Source organism: Dasypus novemcinctus, chromosome 5, assembly GCF_030445035.2.
Source record: "Dasypus novemcinctus isolate mDasNov1 chromosome 5, mDasNov1.1.hap2, whole genome shotgun sequence".
NCBI classification, from domain to species: Eukaryota; Metazoa; Chordata; class Mammalia; order Cingulata; family Dasypodidae; genus Dasypus; species Dasypus novemcinctus.
In genome coordinates, this window is record NC_080677.1 from 82,923,439 (window position 1) to 82,942,559 (window position 19,121).

Consider the following 19,121-nt stretch of genomic DNA (forward strand, 5'->3'; position numbering starts at 1 on the left):
GCATCTACTCCAATGCCTCCCAGCACTCCTCTTGCCCTTCTTTCCTGAGCCCACTTAACTTTTCCCCCTGTAACAGTACCTTCTGGATGGCCCCTCAGCCAGTCAAACACTTAGATATTCTGGCCACTTTCCCTCAAGGCTGGAGGCCAAAAGCCTACTTAATCTGGTTCCCTGTCAATGCCACAATGCTCATCATTACCAGAGATCCACTCAAGGCTCAGTGGCTTAAAGGAAAAATAGCAAGGGACTCGAACCCTACCCAGTACCATTGGGAATGTCCTGCCAGATCTTGTGAGTCCATGTTTCTAAAAACAACTTATGCCAACCAAATCACCCCACCAAAGCTGCCATGGGCATGTCATAACCTAGACACCTATGGCCTGGGGGGGAGAAGCAACCTTGTCTGGGACACCCAGAGAAGACTCCTGTTTCAAAACCAAGAGCCCAAAGGGTGTATGTCGGTACTGCCTGCTAGCAGGTTAACCAGGCAGCTGGTAACCGTAAGTTCTAAGGAGGGCTCCAGCTCACCAATAACCAACTCATGTTTGTGCTACTTTAAAATATCAAGAGAGAATTTTCTTTCTTTGCAAAAACAAGGCTTACCTCTCCTTATGACCCCTCTGGACAGGCTTGTGCCCACTAGCATATATGACCCCTTCCATATACGATGGTCCTGAAAACCTTGCCCTCCCATTTCCTGTGGTTTCTAACCATACTATAACTGTTCTAGGTGTCACCACTGCCTTGGGAACTGGGATAGGCTGTTTATACTGAACCCAGCAGATCTACGGCAGTGGCTCCTCAGTGTTAACCAATAGCATAGAAGAAACTAGCCTGGCCTTAGAAGCCCTTAGACAATGGACTCCCTTACCACCGTGGTGCTGCAATATCGCAGAGTCCAAAACACGTTAATGGTGGCACAAGGAGGAAACGGCCTGCTCCTCAAAGAAGAATGCTGCTTCTGTGTAAATTGTTCTGGGGTAGCTCTAGACAGCATTCTAAACCTACAAGATCAAGCCCATCAGCTTTGGGAGATTGTGGCCTCTGGAGGCACCTGGCTTTCTTGCTCCCATGGTCCAGTCTGATCTTCCCAGCTCTAAATTTCTGCAGCTGTTATTATCTTTTCAACTCACTTTCAATCGTTCTACAATTTCTCTGAGAGCCTATTATGTGCAAGGCACTTTTATAGGCTCTGGGGATAAATCAGAGAACAAAATAGTCAGAAACCTTAGCTCTAATGGAGCTTAAATCCTAGTGGCAGCAGAAAACTTTATAAAATAAGCCAATCAATTAATGACACAATATTTTATAATATGATCTGGGTGGTGGGAAAAAACAAAGCAGGATAAGGGAGAATGAGTGAAGGGTGGGGGTGGGATGTTGCGATTTTAAATACTCTGTCAGGGCAGGCCTCATTGAGAAGGTGACCTTTGAGCAAAGACTTGAAGGAGGCAAGGGACTGAGTCTTTTGGCTAATGGTGGTTGGGGGTGGGGTCGGGGGAGAAAGAAGGCCCAGCTGGGGAGGGCACGTGGTCTTGTTTTTGGCACTTCTTTATTGCTCCCATGTATGCCTGGGCTCCTCAAGCACAAAATGAGCTTTCTGGAATCAGGGAGATTTGTTGATGACTTCCTGTATTCCCTTCAGTGTCCTGCACAGTATTTTTTACCTAGTAGGAATCAAAAAACAACACTTGGTAATTATTGATTTATTGACCATGGCACATCAGCAGCTTCATATCTTTGTATTTAGAATCATTTAAGCTTGAATGGCATATTCTCCATTATGATCCCAACAGCATATTTGCTTTTTCGTGTTTCCTTCTTTGTTGGAAGTAACCATAGAGTGAGTGAAATAATGAGAGAACACTGCCCCCTTCTGGGCAGACAGTATTAGTGGCTTTTGACTGAATTACTCTCAGCTTGCTTATATACTGTTAACTACATTATAACTCATTAGTACCTAGTCAATCAACCACCAAGGCTTAGATTAGCATTTTGACTCAATTTTGTTGTTGTCTTTTACACATCATCTAAGAAAATGAAATTTCTTAGGAAAAAAAGTAGATGATACAGGGTTACTTAATAAAACCACAAAGTGCCTAGTATTGCTGTATGGCAATAATTCTGAAAATCACTTGGGCTGATTTGTCCCATAATAGATGGCAAAACTCAGGCCCAGAAAACCTAGGTTAAATAATCAAGGCAGGTAAATGCAGGAGAAGGAGTCTTCCACCACTGGAGGGATCATGTACTAGGGAGAAAGAGAGAGGGACTGTGATGGTTAGGCTAATGTGTCAGTTCGGCCAGGTAATTGTACCCAGTTGTTTGGTCAAGCAATCTCTGGGCTAATTGTAGTAAAAGGACAAGTAAACAAGTTTACTGCACAGATAGTTGATTACATCAATCTGGAAGATTGCCTCAGCAATAATGATGCTTCATCCAATCAGTTGAATGCCTTAAAAGGGGAAGTGATTTCAGCATTCAGAAAGAATTTCCCAGCTCATCTTTAGACAGCCAACATCTCCCAGAAACTCATCAAGGATCTTCATTGGACTTTCGTTGGAGACTCTGGTTTGCAGCCTGCCTGTGGAACCTGGAATTGTGTATCCCCATGGTCATATGAGAGACTCTTATAAAACCTCATACTATTGATTCTGTTTCCTTAGAGAACCCTGACTAATGCAGCGTGGTACCAGGAGTGGGGTGCTGGTACCAACTGCTGTCTCTTTGGAATGGCACTCGCCCATCTCTCAGGACCGACTGACCCATGTTTAACTGCTGTTCACATGGAACCTCTCTCTACCTTGGTCTTTAAAATTCTTGTTTGAATATTTGCTACTACCACCAAGCTCTGCACCTGTGGCAGCTCAACCTGGGCCCATGCCCTAAGTTTCAAGACTCACCGCATTGGCCCTTCCACACGTAGCGTCCGTGTGGGTCGGTGGGCTCCTCTCCCTCTCACATGTATCCCAAATGCCAGTGATGGCCATGTATGGGCCCAAAGCTCCAGTCCCATCCATTTAACTTTGAGCAGTTCACCTACTTGTTCATTTTGCTTGGAAGAAGAAATGGTCAGAGGTGCATTTGTACACTGACTCATGGACTGTTGCCAATAGTTTGGCTGGATGGTCAGGGACTTGGAAGGAACATAATGGATAATTGGTGACAAAGTGGTCTGGGGAAGAGGTATGTGGCTAGACCTTTCTGTGTTCCATGTGAATGTTCACTGGAGGGTAACTTCAGCAGAGGAAGATTTTAATAATCGAGTGGATAAGATGACCCATACTCATACTATCTCATACTATTTACAGATATCTCCTGTTGATTCTGTTTCCCTAGAGAACCCTGACAATACAGGAACTCCATGTGCTTACCAGTTAGTATCATGCCTGAACAGAAGAAGCATAGAATGGTGGAAAGAACAGGGGCAGACAAACTGGAATTTGCCATTTATTGACTATGTGACCTTAGGTGTGTTATTTAAATGCCCTGAGCGTCTATTTCCTGACCTGTAAAATGGGGTTAATAATACTGTCTTGCAGAGATTTTTAAAAAGTTCACTTAAAATGTGTGGTACATGGTAGCTTTTCAATACATTGTAGTATGCCTGTCAGAATTCTGTTGCAAATAATCTCTGGTTAACTCATGTGGAAAAGGAATTTATTGCCAGGCTATCAGATAGCCATAGGTGAAGTTTGGAAGAGCTGATAGGAAGCTAGGTGGCCCAAAGCTCAGCTAAGATTTGCCACAGAATGGGTCTCTGGACAGGACATGGCTGCTGCCAGTGGGTGAATTCTAAATTGTCACAGTATCTTTATGCCACTCTTTTCAATTCATATCCTGGTGGGAGCATTTGATTGGCAGAGCTTAGATTTTGTGCCTGATTTAATTGCTGGGGCCAGGAGAGCCAGCGGTGGCCAGTTGGGCTTCCTAATGAATTTTGATCCCATACTATAGTGAATCCCTCAGAAATGGAAATGGAGGACAGCCCCTAAAGACACAAATATTTACTACCAGAAGCTACAGTGACTAATATGTGGTTCTCCATAAGTCAACTCAGTGTGAAGGCGCCAAAGACCTTATAGCTGGAAGGGATCTTGTAGCCCCTCATTCTAAAGTTTGGGAAACCAAAGTCCCAATCGATGACTTATGCTAGATTACACAGAAAGTGAAGAGAAATCAGGTCTAGAATTTAGGTTTCCTAAATTCAGTCTAGTTGTTCATACAACAGACATTCTTTCCTGACAGCAAAGTGAGTATGATAATAATGCTTACTGCCAGAAAGTGAAGAGAAATCAGGTCTAGAATTTAGGTTTCCTAAATTCAGTCTAGTTGTTCATACAACAGACATTCTTTCCTGACAGCAAAGTGAGTATGATAATAATGCTTACTGCCTGGAACATTCTTCCCTTCCTGCTGACCCAGGTGACTCCTTTCATCCTTTAGATCTTAAGCTCAAGCACCATTGCCTGAGATGAGCCTTCCTTTCTTGGCTGGCCCAACTGGACCAAATCCCCTGTTAGATCACCATGCTCCTTCATAGCACTTATCACCGTTATGCTTTTAAAATTTTCATGAAACTATTTGATTAATGCTATGTCCTCATTATAATACAAACTCCACAAGGGCAGGGACTGCTTCTGTTTTTGCTTCCTGTTGCCTACCCAACAAGATGCCCAGCACTTCATCCATAAAGACAGCTTGTAAACTAGGACGCACCACTGAGGTTATTATTACAGTTGTTACAATTATTAATGCAGTAGTTATAACTAATGTCAATGTGAGTGTCAGGTGGCCCTGAGCAAGAGAGCAGCCTTCATCAGGCCTATCTTCTTTAACTTCTCATATATTTTGGCTCCTCTCTTTATTCTGTCTATGCTGTTCTCTTCCCAGGCACTCTGCTCCATTCCAATATCCACTTATCATACACTCTGCTCCATTCCCCTCACCCCACATCTGCTTGATGGGCAAGGGTTTCTATCCTTCAGAATAATCGCCAGAATCACCCAACCATCCAGAAGAAAATCCACTTGATGAACCAATTCACAGAGCTGCTGTGAGAATTGAATAGAGAAATGATACAAAGTTTCCAGTAGAGGGTTTAGGAAATTTGCCCAACAAATGTTAATGCTCTTACCCTGGAGGATTTATAGCCAGCAACCCAGAACCTATTTTAATATAGAATGCTTGGGAAAGAAACAGTAGGAACGAATCTCTTCATGGGAAATTTTAAGGTCAGGAGTTAAGGCAGTGGTTGGATGCGGTAGAGACATTTTGGGACAGAGACTATATAGGACCCCTTAAATGCCTCTGTGTAGGTACCACCAGTTTTACCGTTACCTGAGGCAGTCTGGAGTAGGTTGGCAGTATATATGAAGGAATATACGTATACAACAGCCTCTTCTAGAGTGCCACAGAGTTCAGTTAAAATAATTTAGCAAAACAGTGACTGGGACTTGCTCAGTGCCTGGCACTGTGATAGGTGTACAGTCTCTCTAACAGCTTCTTCTCAGACTTACTCAAAAGCTCTTTTTCCCCCCTGCCAGGTGTTCTGAGTTCATCTACTCCTATACATGTCAACCATTACACACATGCCAGCAAACTCCCAAGTCTGTGTCTAAGCTCTAAACTTGTGAACATCTCCACAGGGTTGTCCAGTTGGTATCTCTGATTCAACGAATTTAGCTCATTTTTTTTTCTCCAGGGCTGCTCATCCTCCTGTTACCTATTTCTATGTTTGTTTCACTAGGTACCCAGCCATCTAAACTGAAAACTTTGGAGTCATTTTCAAAGTTTCCTTCAAAAGTGAAGGAATTGATAGGACTTGGTGATTATAGAAGTCCTCATTGATGCCTCACCTGAATCCCCTTGGCGCTTGTGCTATTTCTCTGCATACCCACCCAAGGTCTTTCTACTGCAAGCCTGGGGGCTTCTCAGATGCTGGTGCTCACTCAACCCACCCATGAAGAAGACCGGAAGTGCTAAAGTTAAAGACCTTGGAGCAGCCCTTAACCAATGAATGTTGGAAGCTGATGGGTATATTTTGAATAGGAAAGCTCTGAAGCATGCTCTATGCAGTCACCCAGAGGTCTTGGTGAGGTTGAGCCTCAATCGCCCACAGTGGTAATCTACTCATTAATATACCTGTATTAGTTTCCATCCCTTTTCCACCTCTTTTCCATCCCTTACTGGTGCTTTCTTAGATTACCTCTCAAAAAAATTACTTGTACTCAAATGCTTGTTTCTGGGTCTGTTTCTAGGGGAATCCAACTAAAACAGTAATCATTAAGATATTGGCATCAAGAGAGGTGTTGAGAATGGCTAGAACATTTTTACTATGGGTGATTGGGTAATTTGTATCATTAATCATAAATGAAAGGAATATTTTAGATATTAGATCATTGAAATGAGGTGCCTGCAGGACAGCCCAGTTGGACATGTTTGGTAGACAGTTGAAAATAAGGAGTTGGAGATCAGGAGAGAAGTGGAGATTAGTGATAAGGATCAAGGAGTTATCATTGCATGTAGGTATGTACTAGTGCCATGAAAATGGGTAAAATGGCCAAAATACACATGTAGAGTGGAAGAACAGGAGTTTAAGGACAGATTCCCATGAAACATCAAGGTTTGAATTGTTAAAGGAAGAAGAACCATTGCAGGAAACTGAAAAAATAGAGTGTCCTCATGGTGCTCTGTCCCTGATAATATTTAATTATGGCCACTTTATTGATCATTTAAACTTCTGGCTTAAGAGGAAGGTACATTTGCTGAGTCTATTATACTGGATAAAAAAAGCATTAGGATTCAGTTTAACAGGAGGGGTAAAGGGTTGTGGAGAAGGGAACTAATATTGGTTATATGCCTACCAATGGCCAGACTCTACATATTATATCTTTTTTTTTTAAAGATTTATTTTATTTATTTCTCTCTCCTTCCCCCCTGTTGTCTGCTCTCTGTGTCCATTTGCTGGGTGTTCTTCTGTATGTGATTGTATTCTTGTCAGCGGCACCAGGAATTTGTGTCTCTTTTTGTAGTGTCATCTTGTTGTGTCAGCTCTCCGCGTGTGCAGTGCTACTCCTTGGAAGGCTGCACTTTTTTCGCGCTGGGCGGCTGTCCTTATGGGGCACACTCCTTGTGCGTGGGGCTCTCCTATGCGGGGAACACCCCTGTGTGGCACGGCACTCCTTGCGTGCTTCAGCACTGCATGTTGGCCAGCTTATCACACAGGTCAGGAGGCCCTGGGTTTGAACCCTGGACCTCCCATGTGATAGGTGGGCACTTTATCCGTGGAGCCAAATCCGCTTCCCTCTGATGCTATCTTGAATTGGACATTTCACAGCCTCAGAACTATAAGATTTTCCTCTAATAAAATTTCCATTATAACAGCCGGCACAGTTCTGATACTTTGCATTGGCAGCCCTGTGGCAAACTAAGACAGTTGACATGAGTAAAAAGCCATATTGGAAGGAAATAACAGCATAATTACAGGTTACAGTGTGTTTGGGGAAATGTGTTTCTGTTGTCTATTTCTGTGTAATAAGCCATATCCAAAATTTAGTGGCTAAATAGTGACAAAAATAATTTTTCTCACAAATATGGAAGTTGGACAGTGCTTGGGCTGGGGCTGGTATCATTGAAAGGCTTGCTCCCTCACATATATGGTAGTTTCTGTTGGCGGTTGGCTACGACTGGAATGTTTAAACATGATTTTCTCATAGCATGGTGGCTAGGTTACAAGGTTGAGTGTCTCAACAGAGTATCAGGAGGAAGCTGCATTGCCTTGTATGATCTAGCCTCAGAATTCACCCCAACATTACTTCTGCTGCACTCTGTTCATCAGAAGTGCTTCACTGAGGCCAGCCCATATTCAGGGGGAGGGGAGTTAGAATCTACTTTTAGATGGGAGGAGTGACAAATATTTTGGACATGTTTTAAAGCCACCACAACAAAAGTTATCCCTCTGAGGACTATCAGATAATAATATAGCTTATGCATGAATTCAAACTTATCTAATTCTGTATCTAAGTTTGCCTAGTGTCTGAAAAGTCAATTAAGTGATATAGACCCTATAGGCTTTGAATATTTAGAAAGGATGTAGACTGAATGTGTATTCAAACTTATATCCAGACGGAATGTGGGTGATATGTTAATTCAAGCTTACCTGGAATGTGGGCAATATGTTAATTCAAGCTTAGCTGGTATTCAAACAAACCCCTAAACCCTAAAAAACTAACAAAGAAAGTATTTTTGACCCCTAAACCTCTCCTGGCCCCACCCTATGTGTCTCTTGTATAAAAATAACCTAAAGCCCCTACCCTGGTCTCAGCTTTTTGGACAGGAGTCTGCCTGGCCTGGCTGGTTGTAATAAATCTGCCTTCTCAGAGAATTCCTGAGTCCTAGCCTTCAATACACAATCACTGAATCGTCAATATAATTCCACTACAATATAATTTAAAACACGTGTTGAATGAGGAAGGGCACTGGTAAACATTTGGTCACATGGCCATATGTAGCTGCATGGCAGGGTGGAAAATGTAGTCTCTATTCTGGGCATCCATGTGTCCAGATGAATATTCTAATACTGGGTGAAAAAGGGAGAATGAATATTGTGTGACAACTATCAGTCTCTGTAACAAATACTAAATAGCTTGCACCTCTTCTCCACTGAAACTGAGCATGGTTAGGTGAGGGTTAATTTCTAACTCATGTTTACGGCCACAGAACCCAGCATGATTCCTGTGCAATAGACATGCATATAATGCTGAATTAAGTTTTATCTACACAACATGGAATTATTCAAAACAAGAATCAGACCTCTGACTTGAAGACATCTCATTCACCAACCCTCCCATTCCAAACATACCAGGGAGATGTGTTTCCCAACTTAAGAGGTAGAAAGTAGTGTGTTTTCTACATATTGTCAGTTACCTCAGTTACTTGGAGCAGGATGCTGATAATGCCAATCTTTGACATCCCTTTATGGATGTGCCATCTCTTATATAACTTGAGAGATTATATCACTTGAGCAGTTAATTAGTAGGTAAGACCAAAGCTTCTGGCTTCATCTTCTCCTTGCGAACCTTGGGGCTACTGTTTAACTTTCTGGGTCTCATCCAAAAAATGGCAATACTTCATAGGGCTGTTAAGAATGAAGTGAGATAACGCCTAGCGCTGAGAAATGCTAACCTAATCAAGAGTTTCCCTTCTAGAGCGTGCATTAAAGCAAACAGTTCATTGATTTCCTCTTCCAACTATCAGATTACATTGCAACTTCCTTCCATTTTTTTTTTATTACAAGTGCTAACATTTTTTTAAAAAGGATTTATTTATTTATTTCTCTCCCCACCCCCCACCCCGGTTGTCTGTTCTCTGTGTCCATTCGCTGCTTTTTCTTCTTTGTCTGCTTCTGTTGTTGTTAGCAGCACAGGCTATGTGTTTCTTTTTTTGTTGCGTCAGCTCTCCGTGTGGGCAGCACCATTCCTCCGCAGGCTGCACTTTCTTTCCCCCTGGGCAGCTCGCCTTATGGGGCGCACTCCTTACACATGGGGCTTCCCTGTGTGGCGGCGCACTATTTTGACAGCACCTCCTCCTCATCATCCGCCCTCCCTCAATGCCCAGCTGCCACAAATCGCTACACTCCTTACGACAGCACACGACGTGGAGGCGGAAGGAAGGCCTCCTAAGGAGGGCCCGGATTGCGCAGGCCAATCCTGCTGCTCCCGGGGAGGTGATGTAAATTGTGCATGCGCAGGGCGGGGAGACCTTGGAGAGGCCGCGGTGGCGCTCAGCGGAGGTGAAAGCGTTTGCGGAAAGGAAAAATGCAGAGCTGTAGTCGCCTGTACTGTTCCCTGGCCAAGGTAAGGGCCCGCTGGGTGTAGTCGTGCTGAGCCAGAAGCACAGAGGGGCCTGCTCACGGCGTCCGAGACGGTGCCAAACTGGTGGGGGTAGGAGAGGCCGGCGGTGCGGCGGGGCTACCCTCACCGGCCTTGCCTCCCTGGGCACTGGCCGTTCCTCGCAGGCACCCGCTCCTCTCCCGCGGTGGCGGCGGTCCCACGTTGCGGTTGTGGAGAGTCGTTTCCCCGCTCCCTAGTCGTTGTGGCCATCACTGCCAGCAGTATTCACACGCTGGTCACACGGAGGCCTCTCCGACTCGGAGGAGGAAGTATAAACCACCCTCGATTTGTATGGTTTGCCTGTTCGTACATTTTATCCCTTTTCTAATCCAGATCCAGGCCTCAGAATGATCTCTCTGCAATGGGGTAGATAACCTTGGGGCCACTGCTTGAAAGGCCCAGACCCAGTCAATTCCTACATATGATCCCAGGAATTTTTCAAAGATCCCTTTAGTGACTTCAAACTAGGAATTTTTTGTCATTTCTCAGCTTGTCCAAGACGCTAAGTTTTTTAATTGCAGCGGGTTATTACCAAGACAGTTTTTCCTTTTCATCCATGTATCAAAAAACAACTGAATTGTATGTATGTGGGGTCGTGGCTGGGTACTGCATTGATAGAGACTTTAAAAGAGAATATGGTGACCTAACTTTCTTGTTTCAAAAATGAATCTGAGTTTCAGAAAGTAACGTGCTAGAGGTCACATATTCAGTGAGAGACAAAGCTGGGACTAAAACTCTGGACTGACACCTTGTCTACTGCTCTTAGGTCTGCTGCCCAGACCTCAGGTACAAGAGTTACCTTGGAATAGAGCAGAGTACTACATCCGTGTATCTTTTTTCACTGTCTCCCATTTGCCTGCTGTGAGAGGAGCTATTTGCTTTGCTTCCTTGTGCCCCACTGTCCTAAGGAAATAGTAGCCATCCGTATTTAGAGATTGTTGTGGGGATTATGTTTTAAAATGTAAAACTGTGATGGCTTCAGAATGAATACATTACCTAATGCATTTTCCTAAGTTACCCTGTCAAATTTTCAGTTTCTGTTTGATGGCTAGGGAACATATTCATAGGTTGCTTTAGGTAAATATAGACTGCACATATGTGGGAGGGTAGAGTTAGGAAATAATAAGCTATATGAGGTTTTTCATAATGTAGATTACTCAGGCACTTTAGTTAGAACTTTAAGAGCTTTAATTATGACATTTAAATGATTTCTAGCTCTAAAAATTCTGAAAAGTTAATACAGTTTACACTATTGCATCTGTTTTTTAAATTAGGTTAAGTATGAGATGGTTTTGTTGAATATTGATAATAAAAAGACAGAGTTGTAAGCTGAGACTGAAAATTTAAATGACTGTTATTGCCAAAGAGAAGAATTGATAGTGTAACTTCTTCGTAGCAATGGAAGATACATTAACAACATACACTACTGTTTGCCTAAAATCATTATGTTTTTGTTAACCTTTAGTAGCTTTTTGTTTTGAATTCATGTTTTACATAATAGAAACCTTTTTTTTCCTCCTCTAGAGAGGTGGTTTGAATCGAGTATGTCATGGCCTACAGGGAGTTTCTGCAGTGCCTCTGAGAACTTACGCAGATCAACCAAGTAAGTACTTTGTTAGTAAAACAGTTTTTCCTCAAGTACATTGCTAGTTCCATTGTTTTAAAATGTAAAAGAAAGTGAATGTTAAAAATGGTTAATCATCTGTTTTAGAATTCATTTGTTCATATATTTATTCATTTAGATGCTTATTGAATATCTAGTGCAGGGGTTCGTAACCTTTTTTGTTCCACAGACCCCTTTGCCAGTTAGGTAAAAACCACAGACCCCTTACTAAGTCTACACTGTATTGAGTATTATCTAATAAATATATCAAACCCATACCAACATGTCCCCACAAGTATAATGTATTTTTGAATTTTTAGTTCAAACTCGTGTTAAGAACCCCTTATCTAGTGTGTTCCAGGCAGTGAACATAAAGCAAAGCCCTGCTCTTATGGATCTTATGGGACTTATAGTCTGATTTAATAAGAGACAGTCATTTTTTTTGGAGTGATAAGTGAAAATTAAAGCAGGTAACTGAGAGGAAGGGAGACTTTTAGATAGGGTGTCAAGGAAGACCTTTTTTAGGAGATGACATTTTAGCAGATGCATGAGTGCAGAAGGGAGTGAAGGTTATTTCGGTCAGAAAAAAAGCATTGAGAATGGTCTGAGGTAGGAATTAGCTTGTGAAGTTTTTGAGGAATAGCAAAAAGGCTGGTGTGGCCAGAGCAGAGATCTATGGAATGTAAAATCCAAGAATTAGGTAGGGCTCAGATCATAGAAGGCTTTGTAAGCCAAGGCAAGGAGTATGGATTTTACTCCTTATAGCAGTTTAATATTATTGATGAATTCCAAAAAGAAATATTAGATTATGTTTGTAAACTGGTCTTTTCCTTTGGGCATATTAGATTATATTGGATTCAGATTAAGTAATCAAGTAAACCTCTTGTGCAAGGAGGATGTTAAGCCCCCACCCCTGGTGGGTAGGAACTCACAGATAAGAGACATGGCAAAGGACAGAGTTGTGGGTTTTTAATGTTGAAGTTTTGATGCTGGAGTTTGGTGCTGAAGCCCCAGGAAGTAAGCACACAGAGAAGAGACGAGCAAGCCCCTAGAAGGGAGGAACCCAGGAAGCCTGAACCTGGCAAATGCTAGCCGCCAGCTTGCTCCAACACATGGAATAGACTTTGGTAAGGGAAATAACTTCAGCTTCATGGCCCAGTATCTGTAAGCTCCTACCCCAAATAAATACCCTTCATAAAAACCAACCAATTTCTGGTATTTTGCATCAGCAGCCCTTTGGCTGACTAATACACTCCTAGTGTGATGGGAAACTACTGAAGGTTTTTGAGTAAGGAGTGATTTTTGTATGTTTACATTTTAAAAAGTTAATTCTGTTGGGTAAGAATGAGTGTGTTGGTTGTTCAACACAGTTTAGAATGGCAAGATGACTTTTTTTTAACATCCTGAATGAAAAATCTTGATCTATTTATTGAAAGGAAGCTGTTGAATATGGATATTTTCTTCCTTATGCTTTTCTATAATTTTCTCTAGAGGATATGTATTTTTGGTGTTTAAGTACTTAAAGTAGGACGTTAATGAGCTTGTATTAAGGTATTTTGGCTTCCCAGTATCAAGGATATTGATTTTTTGAAATGATCTGTTTTGACGTTCACTGGACTCAGCCATATGGATTATCAGTACTAATGTTCTCTTTCATTTCTGATTTGTTATTTGCATCCTTCTCTTTTTACTTTGTCATTCTAGCTAAAGATTTGTCAATTTTATTGATCTTTTCAAAGAACCAATTTTTGATTTCATTGTGTCTCTTAGTTTTTGGTTACTTACTTAAACATGTGGAAGTGGCTTTGGAATTGGATAAAATTGGATAATGGGTAGAGGCTAGAAGAATTTTGAGGTAGTTGGTAGAAAAAGCCTGGATTGCTTTGAAGATACTGTCAGTAGACACAACGGATATTAAAGGTGTTTTTGGTGAAGGCTTAGAAATAAGTGAGAGTTGTAGAGAAAGTGTTTATCATCTTAGAGAATACATACATTGTCCTGTCCTGACAGAATGTTGGTTGAAACGTGGATGTTAAACATGTTTCCAGGAAAGTGGATGTGGCTCAAGCATTTGAGCTCCCATCTACCATACAGGAGGTCCAGGGTTAGATGCCCTCTTGGTGAAGGTGAGATGGCCAATGCAGAGTGCTGGCCTGCGCAGAATACTGCCCTATGTGGGACTACTGCCCTCCATGGGAGTGTTGACCTGCACAGAGAGCTAGCACAGCAAGATAATGCAACAAAACAGACACAAAGGAGAGACAATAGGAGATGCAGCACATAGGGAGCTGAGGTGGTGCAAGAGAATGATCGCCTTTCGTCGGTGCGGGAAGGTCCCAGGATGGATTCCTGGAGCTGACAAATGAAAATACAAGCAGACACAGAAGAATACACAGCAAATGGACACAGAAAGCAGACAGTGGCTGGGGGGGGGGGTAGTAAATCTTAAAAAAAAAAAAAAAGATGTTTCCAGTGAGGCCTTAAAAGTAAATGATGACTGTGTTATTGGAAACTGGAGGAAAAGTGGTCCTTGTTATACTGTGGCAGAGAACTTGACAAAATTGTGTTCTAAAGTTAAAATGTGGTTTCTCCTTGCTGCTGATAATAAAATACCAGAGTGGGGAGATAACCTGGGGCCTGAACACAAAGGGACCACCATTTGAGTTTTGGAATATTCTCAGCCTATCTAGATAGCTTGCTTTGAGAGTAAGGCCAGAACAGTTTCTATCTGGGCCCTCCCTAAGCTCCTAGGAGATAAGCCCCAAGAGAATAGGGCCCATGGAAGGGCGTGACTGAAAAGCTTTGCTAAAGAGTTTAGGTGTATGACTTGTGGATCTGGTCAGCCGCCTCAGGGGAAGTCAGTATTGCAAATGGGTTTGTCTAAAAAGGATCTCTGGAAAATCCTTTTGTCTGATGGTTTGGATCCCCTTGAACTGTATGGATAACCAATCCGGTTTTTTAGACTTTTTTTTTTTGTGTGTGAGTAGAAGCATTTATAGCCTGGACTGAGAGGGACAGAGATGGGATAAGATGAAGGAAAAGTGACTTCAAGGGTGGGTGCATGGAAGCAGACATCTAGACTGAAGAGATTATCTTGGGCCAAGAGAGAGGGGCTTTTGTCCTTGCCTTTGAGTAGGGCAGGGCTTCAACCCTGATGTTAGGTGAGAGTTCAGCTGCCACCCCAGTGTTAGTAGAGAGAGGAACCTATGCCTCAGCATTCTGGGAGAGCCTGACTGCCAGCCCAGTGCTCAGAAAGGGGGTGGGGGGCTATGCCACAGCATTCAGGGAGAGCATGGCTACTCCCCTGTGTTCAGGGAGATAATGGTCCCTGCTCTAGGACCTGAAAAGGGTGGAGCTGCTGCCCCAGTGGGCCTGGAGGGCAAAGCTTTTATTATTAATTTGGTAGACTCATATTTGAACCTAAGTTTGTTTTACTTGAAATGTGTTTTTTTTTTTTTTTTTTTTTTTTTAACTATATCTGTCTTTCCTTATGGACTTAGGAGTTTGTGGAGTTCAGAAAGTTGAGTATTAGAATTTAAGATTTCACCCATGATACGGTGGAAGGGAGTAGTTTGGCAGTGGATGGTGGTGATAGTGCAGGATATGAGTGGGGTGGACATTGCTGGAGTGTGAGGCTGAGCAGGGTGGGGGGGTGGGTTGGGCTATCCATGGAACTGGAGGGAGGGCTGGAAGAACAAAATCTGGGGATTTGTAGGTCTGTGGTTGAAACTACAAGGGTGGGAATGTTGTTTTGGCAGATATGGCAGGAGAGAGCTACTGATACAGAGCATTGGTGGTGGGGGATATGTGGGAAAGGGTGCATCTGGGGTATGCTATGGAATATTAATGCATTCGTCTTGTCATAGGGTTTTATCTCAGAGGATGGAGACACAATAAACAATAAGATATTAAATTCCTGTCCTGGGTAGTCCTGCTTCCTTTGTTCTCACATACAGGGGCAAGAATCTCTTGAGTACATAAGCAGTGCCTAATAAAAGAAAGCAGACCAGTAGGTTAAGCCCTCGATAATAATGCATGTATAACTATGAACCTTATTCTTCAAAAAGTGCAACTTAATGGTTGCAATAAGTTCGGGGGTGGGGGGTGAAGAATGGGTGGCATATAGGGCATTTTAGAGGCATTGGAATTGTTCTGCATGGTCACACAGTGATGGATACATGCTATTATACATTTTGTCAAAACTTACAAAAGTGTACAGTGCAAAATGTAAACCATAATGGAAATGATTGCCATGGTTAGTAGCAGTGCTTCAGCATTTGTTCATCAGTTGTAGCAAATGTACATACTCATGCAGAATGTTATTGGTAGGGGAAGATGTGTGTGGGGGGGTGGTAACGGGAATCCCCTATATTTTGTGTGTGAATTTTCTGTAATCTAAAGCTCCTTGGAATATAAAGTGAAAAAAATAAAAATAAAAACACTGGGGGAATGTAACAGAATATGTCAGTATATGTAAAAGATAACATCTTACAGTGATGAAATGCACAATGCAAAAATATTTTTTATTTACAATAAAAAAATTTTTTATTTGTGAGGTTTTGGATTGCAGAAGGGTTGCTGCTGTGGCTGGGGAGCATCGCTGGTGTGGGGTGTTGATGGTGGGGAATGTGTGAGGAGGGGTGCACCTGGGGCATGCCTCTGCGGAATATGAAGGTGTTCATGTGGTCATGGGGTGTTGTCTTGGTGGGTAGAGACCCATATAATAACTGAAAGAATATTGAATTCCCTTCTTAGGGAGTCCTGCTGCTTTTTAAAAAATAATGTCAAATGTCACTTCTCTAGCACTTTACTTTTTTAAAAATTTAAACAAACCAATTTTATTGATACATATCAACAAAGCATGCAGTTCATCCAAAGTGCACAAACAATGGTATTTAGCAAATCATATAGTTGTGCATTCATTAATTCAGTCATCATTAGAGCATTTTCATTATTTCAATAATAATAATAAACCAAAAAAAAAAAACCAACAAGAAAATCCATCACCTCTCAATTTCTCTATGCTTTTCCCGCTGTCCACAGCTCCCATTTCTGGCTATTCTTGCACAGCTACTTTTTTTTTCTTTATAAATTGATTTATATTAATGGAATCATACAATATGTTACACAGTATATTCAGTTCATAGTAACGCAGTCATGCTGTATTTGTACCTTTGTGTCCGGATTGCTTCACTCAACTTAATGTCCTCCAGGTTCATCCATGTTGTCATGTTTTACGACTTCAGTTCTTCTTACAGCTGCATAATATTCCATCATGTGAATATATTACAATTTGTTTATCCATTCATCGGTTGATGGTCACCTGGGTTGTTTCTGTCTTTTGGCAATCATAAGTAAGGCTGCTGTGAACATAGGTGTGCAGATGTCTATTCATGTCACTGCTCTCAGTTCTTCTGGGTATATATCCAGTAGTGGTATTGCAGGGTCACGTGGTAAATCTATATTCAACTTCTTTAGGAACTGCCACACAGTCCTCCACAGTGGCTGTACCATTCTACATTCCCACCAACAGTGAATAAGTGTTCTTATCTCTTTACATCCTCTCCAACATTTGTAGTTCTATGTCTTTTTAATGGTGGCCATTCTGATAGGTGTGAAATGATATCTCCTTTTAGTTTTGATTTACATTTCCCTAATCATTAGTGATGATGAATATTTTTTCATGTGTATATTTTTTGCCATTTGTATATCTTCTTGGGACAAATGTCTGTTCAAGCCTTTTGCCCATTTTTAAGTGGGTCGTTTGTCTTTTTATTGTTGAGTTTTAACATCTCTATATATCATGAATATTAAACCCTTACTGGAAGTGTGATTTCCAAATATTTTCTCCCATTGAGTCAGCTGCCTTTTCACTCTTTAGACAAAGTCCTGTGAGGTGCAAAAGTGTTTTCATTTTGAGGAGGTCCCATTTATCTATGTTTTCTATTGTTGTACATGCTTTGGGTGTAAGGTCCAAGAAACCACCACCTTCCATAAGGTCTTTAAGATGTTTTTTGACATTTACTTCTAGTAGTTTTATGGTCCTTGCTTTTATATTTAGGTCTTTGATCCATTTTGAGTTGATTGTTGTATAGGGAGTGAGATAGGGGTGGGTCCTCTCACATTCTTTTTGTTGTAAATATCCATTTTCTTCCAGCACCATTTGTTGAAGAGAGTCTTTTGTCCTGTTAACATGGACTTGGTAGGTTTGTCAGAAAGCCAGTTGAACAGAGAGGTGCATTCTTTAATAGAGTGGCAAGAATCTCTAAGGTACATGGGCAGTGCCTGGTGAAGGAGGACAGACCAATACGCCAGGCCCTTTATATTGATGGTTGTATTTATGAATCTTGTTTTTGTGAAATTGAAACTTAGCCTAGTAATATATATTGCCTAAGAGTTACCTCCTGAAAGCCTTCTTGTTGCTCAAATGTGGCTTATCCCTAAGCCAGACTCAGCATATAAACGCACTACTTTGTCCCGGGGATGAGCTTCCCTCGCACCAAGGGGTTATTATACCTAGCACAAACTAGGGATGCATTTGGAAAAAGTCCTAGACCAAAAGGTGGAAATATTAAATAAAAATAAGTTTTTATGGCTAAGAGATTTCAAAGTGAGTCAGGAGGTCATTCCAGACCTTATTCTTATGCTTGTCTCAGGGAGGATCTCACTGATTGCCACAGTAAACAGGGCCTCAAGCAGGGGTGCTCAGAAGGCTTGTGAGACATCTAGACGGGGTAGGCAGGGCAGACAACCCTAGGAAATCGGCATTCCTTTGGTGGACCTCACCTAGAAATATATGATAACCAGGCTCCTGAAAGTAACAGAGTTAGACTCATTTATAATTTTTCTACACATGGTTCTCCTATTTCTTTTATTTGAACTTATAAGTATACCCATTAAATACATGTCCCAGAGGCTTACTTAAATCTTTGATCTGTTCATATACGGGTTGAGCCCTGATTCTCAGCAGAGTTACAGCCATTGCCCTCTCTGCTATTCATCAGACTCACTGGGACAACCAACAAGAGGATGAGAGTGGACAATGCCCAGCCCAAAAAACAGAGTATCTACAACTGTTAAAGCAAAACAGTTCCATCCATCTGCCGCATGGAATCTAAGACCCCTCTAAATTGGAATCATTGTGGTCATCACCATCCCCAAATCCTCCAGATTGAGGAATGAGCAAATACAAGGGGAGGATGCCACTATGGACCAAAGTAGACTTGTTATTCTAGTAACGGAAGAACTTGAAACATTGATATAAAGGCAGTGGTCACCAGAGGTTCTGAGGGGAGGGAGAAGCAAAAGAGTTTTAACATGGTGCATTTTGGGAACATTGGAATTGTTCTGCATGATATTGCAATGATGGACACAGGCCATTATACATTTTGTTAAAACCTATAAAATTGTATGGTGCAAAGTGTAAACCATAATTTAAACTGTACATCATGGTTAGTAGCAGTGCCTCAAAATGTGATCATCAGTTTTAACAAACGTACCACTCTATGAAAGTTGTTAATGGAGGAAAGTGGGGGAGCAGGGGTGGAGTATATGGGAATCCCCTATATTTTCAGTGTAATATTCATGTGATCTAAAGCTTCATCCAGAGGTTACATGTGTTGGTA

General features: G+C 41.8%; 1 protein-coding gene across 1 annotated transcript in view; it reads left to right on the forward strand.

Moving 5' to 3' along the window:
• Nucleotides 1–9,351: 9,351 nt before the first annotated feature.
• DLD (dihydrolipoamide dehydrogenase) overlaps nt 9,352–19,121 on the forward strand; it is a 38,713-nt gene continuing 28,943 nt past the window's right edge. Inside the window, exons 1-2 of the mRNA XM_058297164.1 lie at nt 9,352–9,857; nt 11,418–11,496. Coding sequence (XP_058153147.1) covers nt 9,819–9,857; nt 11,418–11,496 — 118 coding nt within the window. The 5' untranslated portion in view covers nt 9,352–9,818. The remainder of the gene's footprint in view (nt 9,858–11,417; nt 11,497–19,121) is intronic.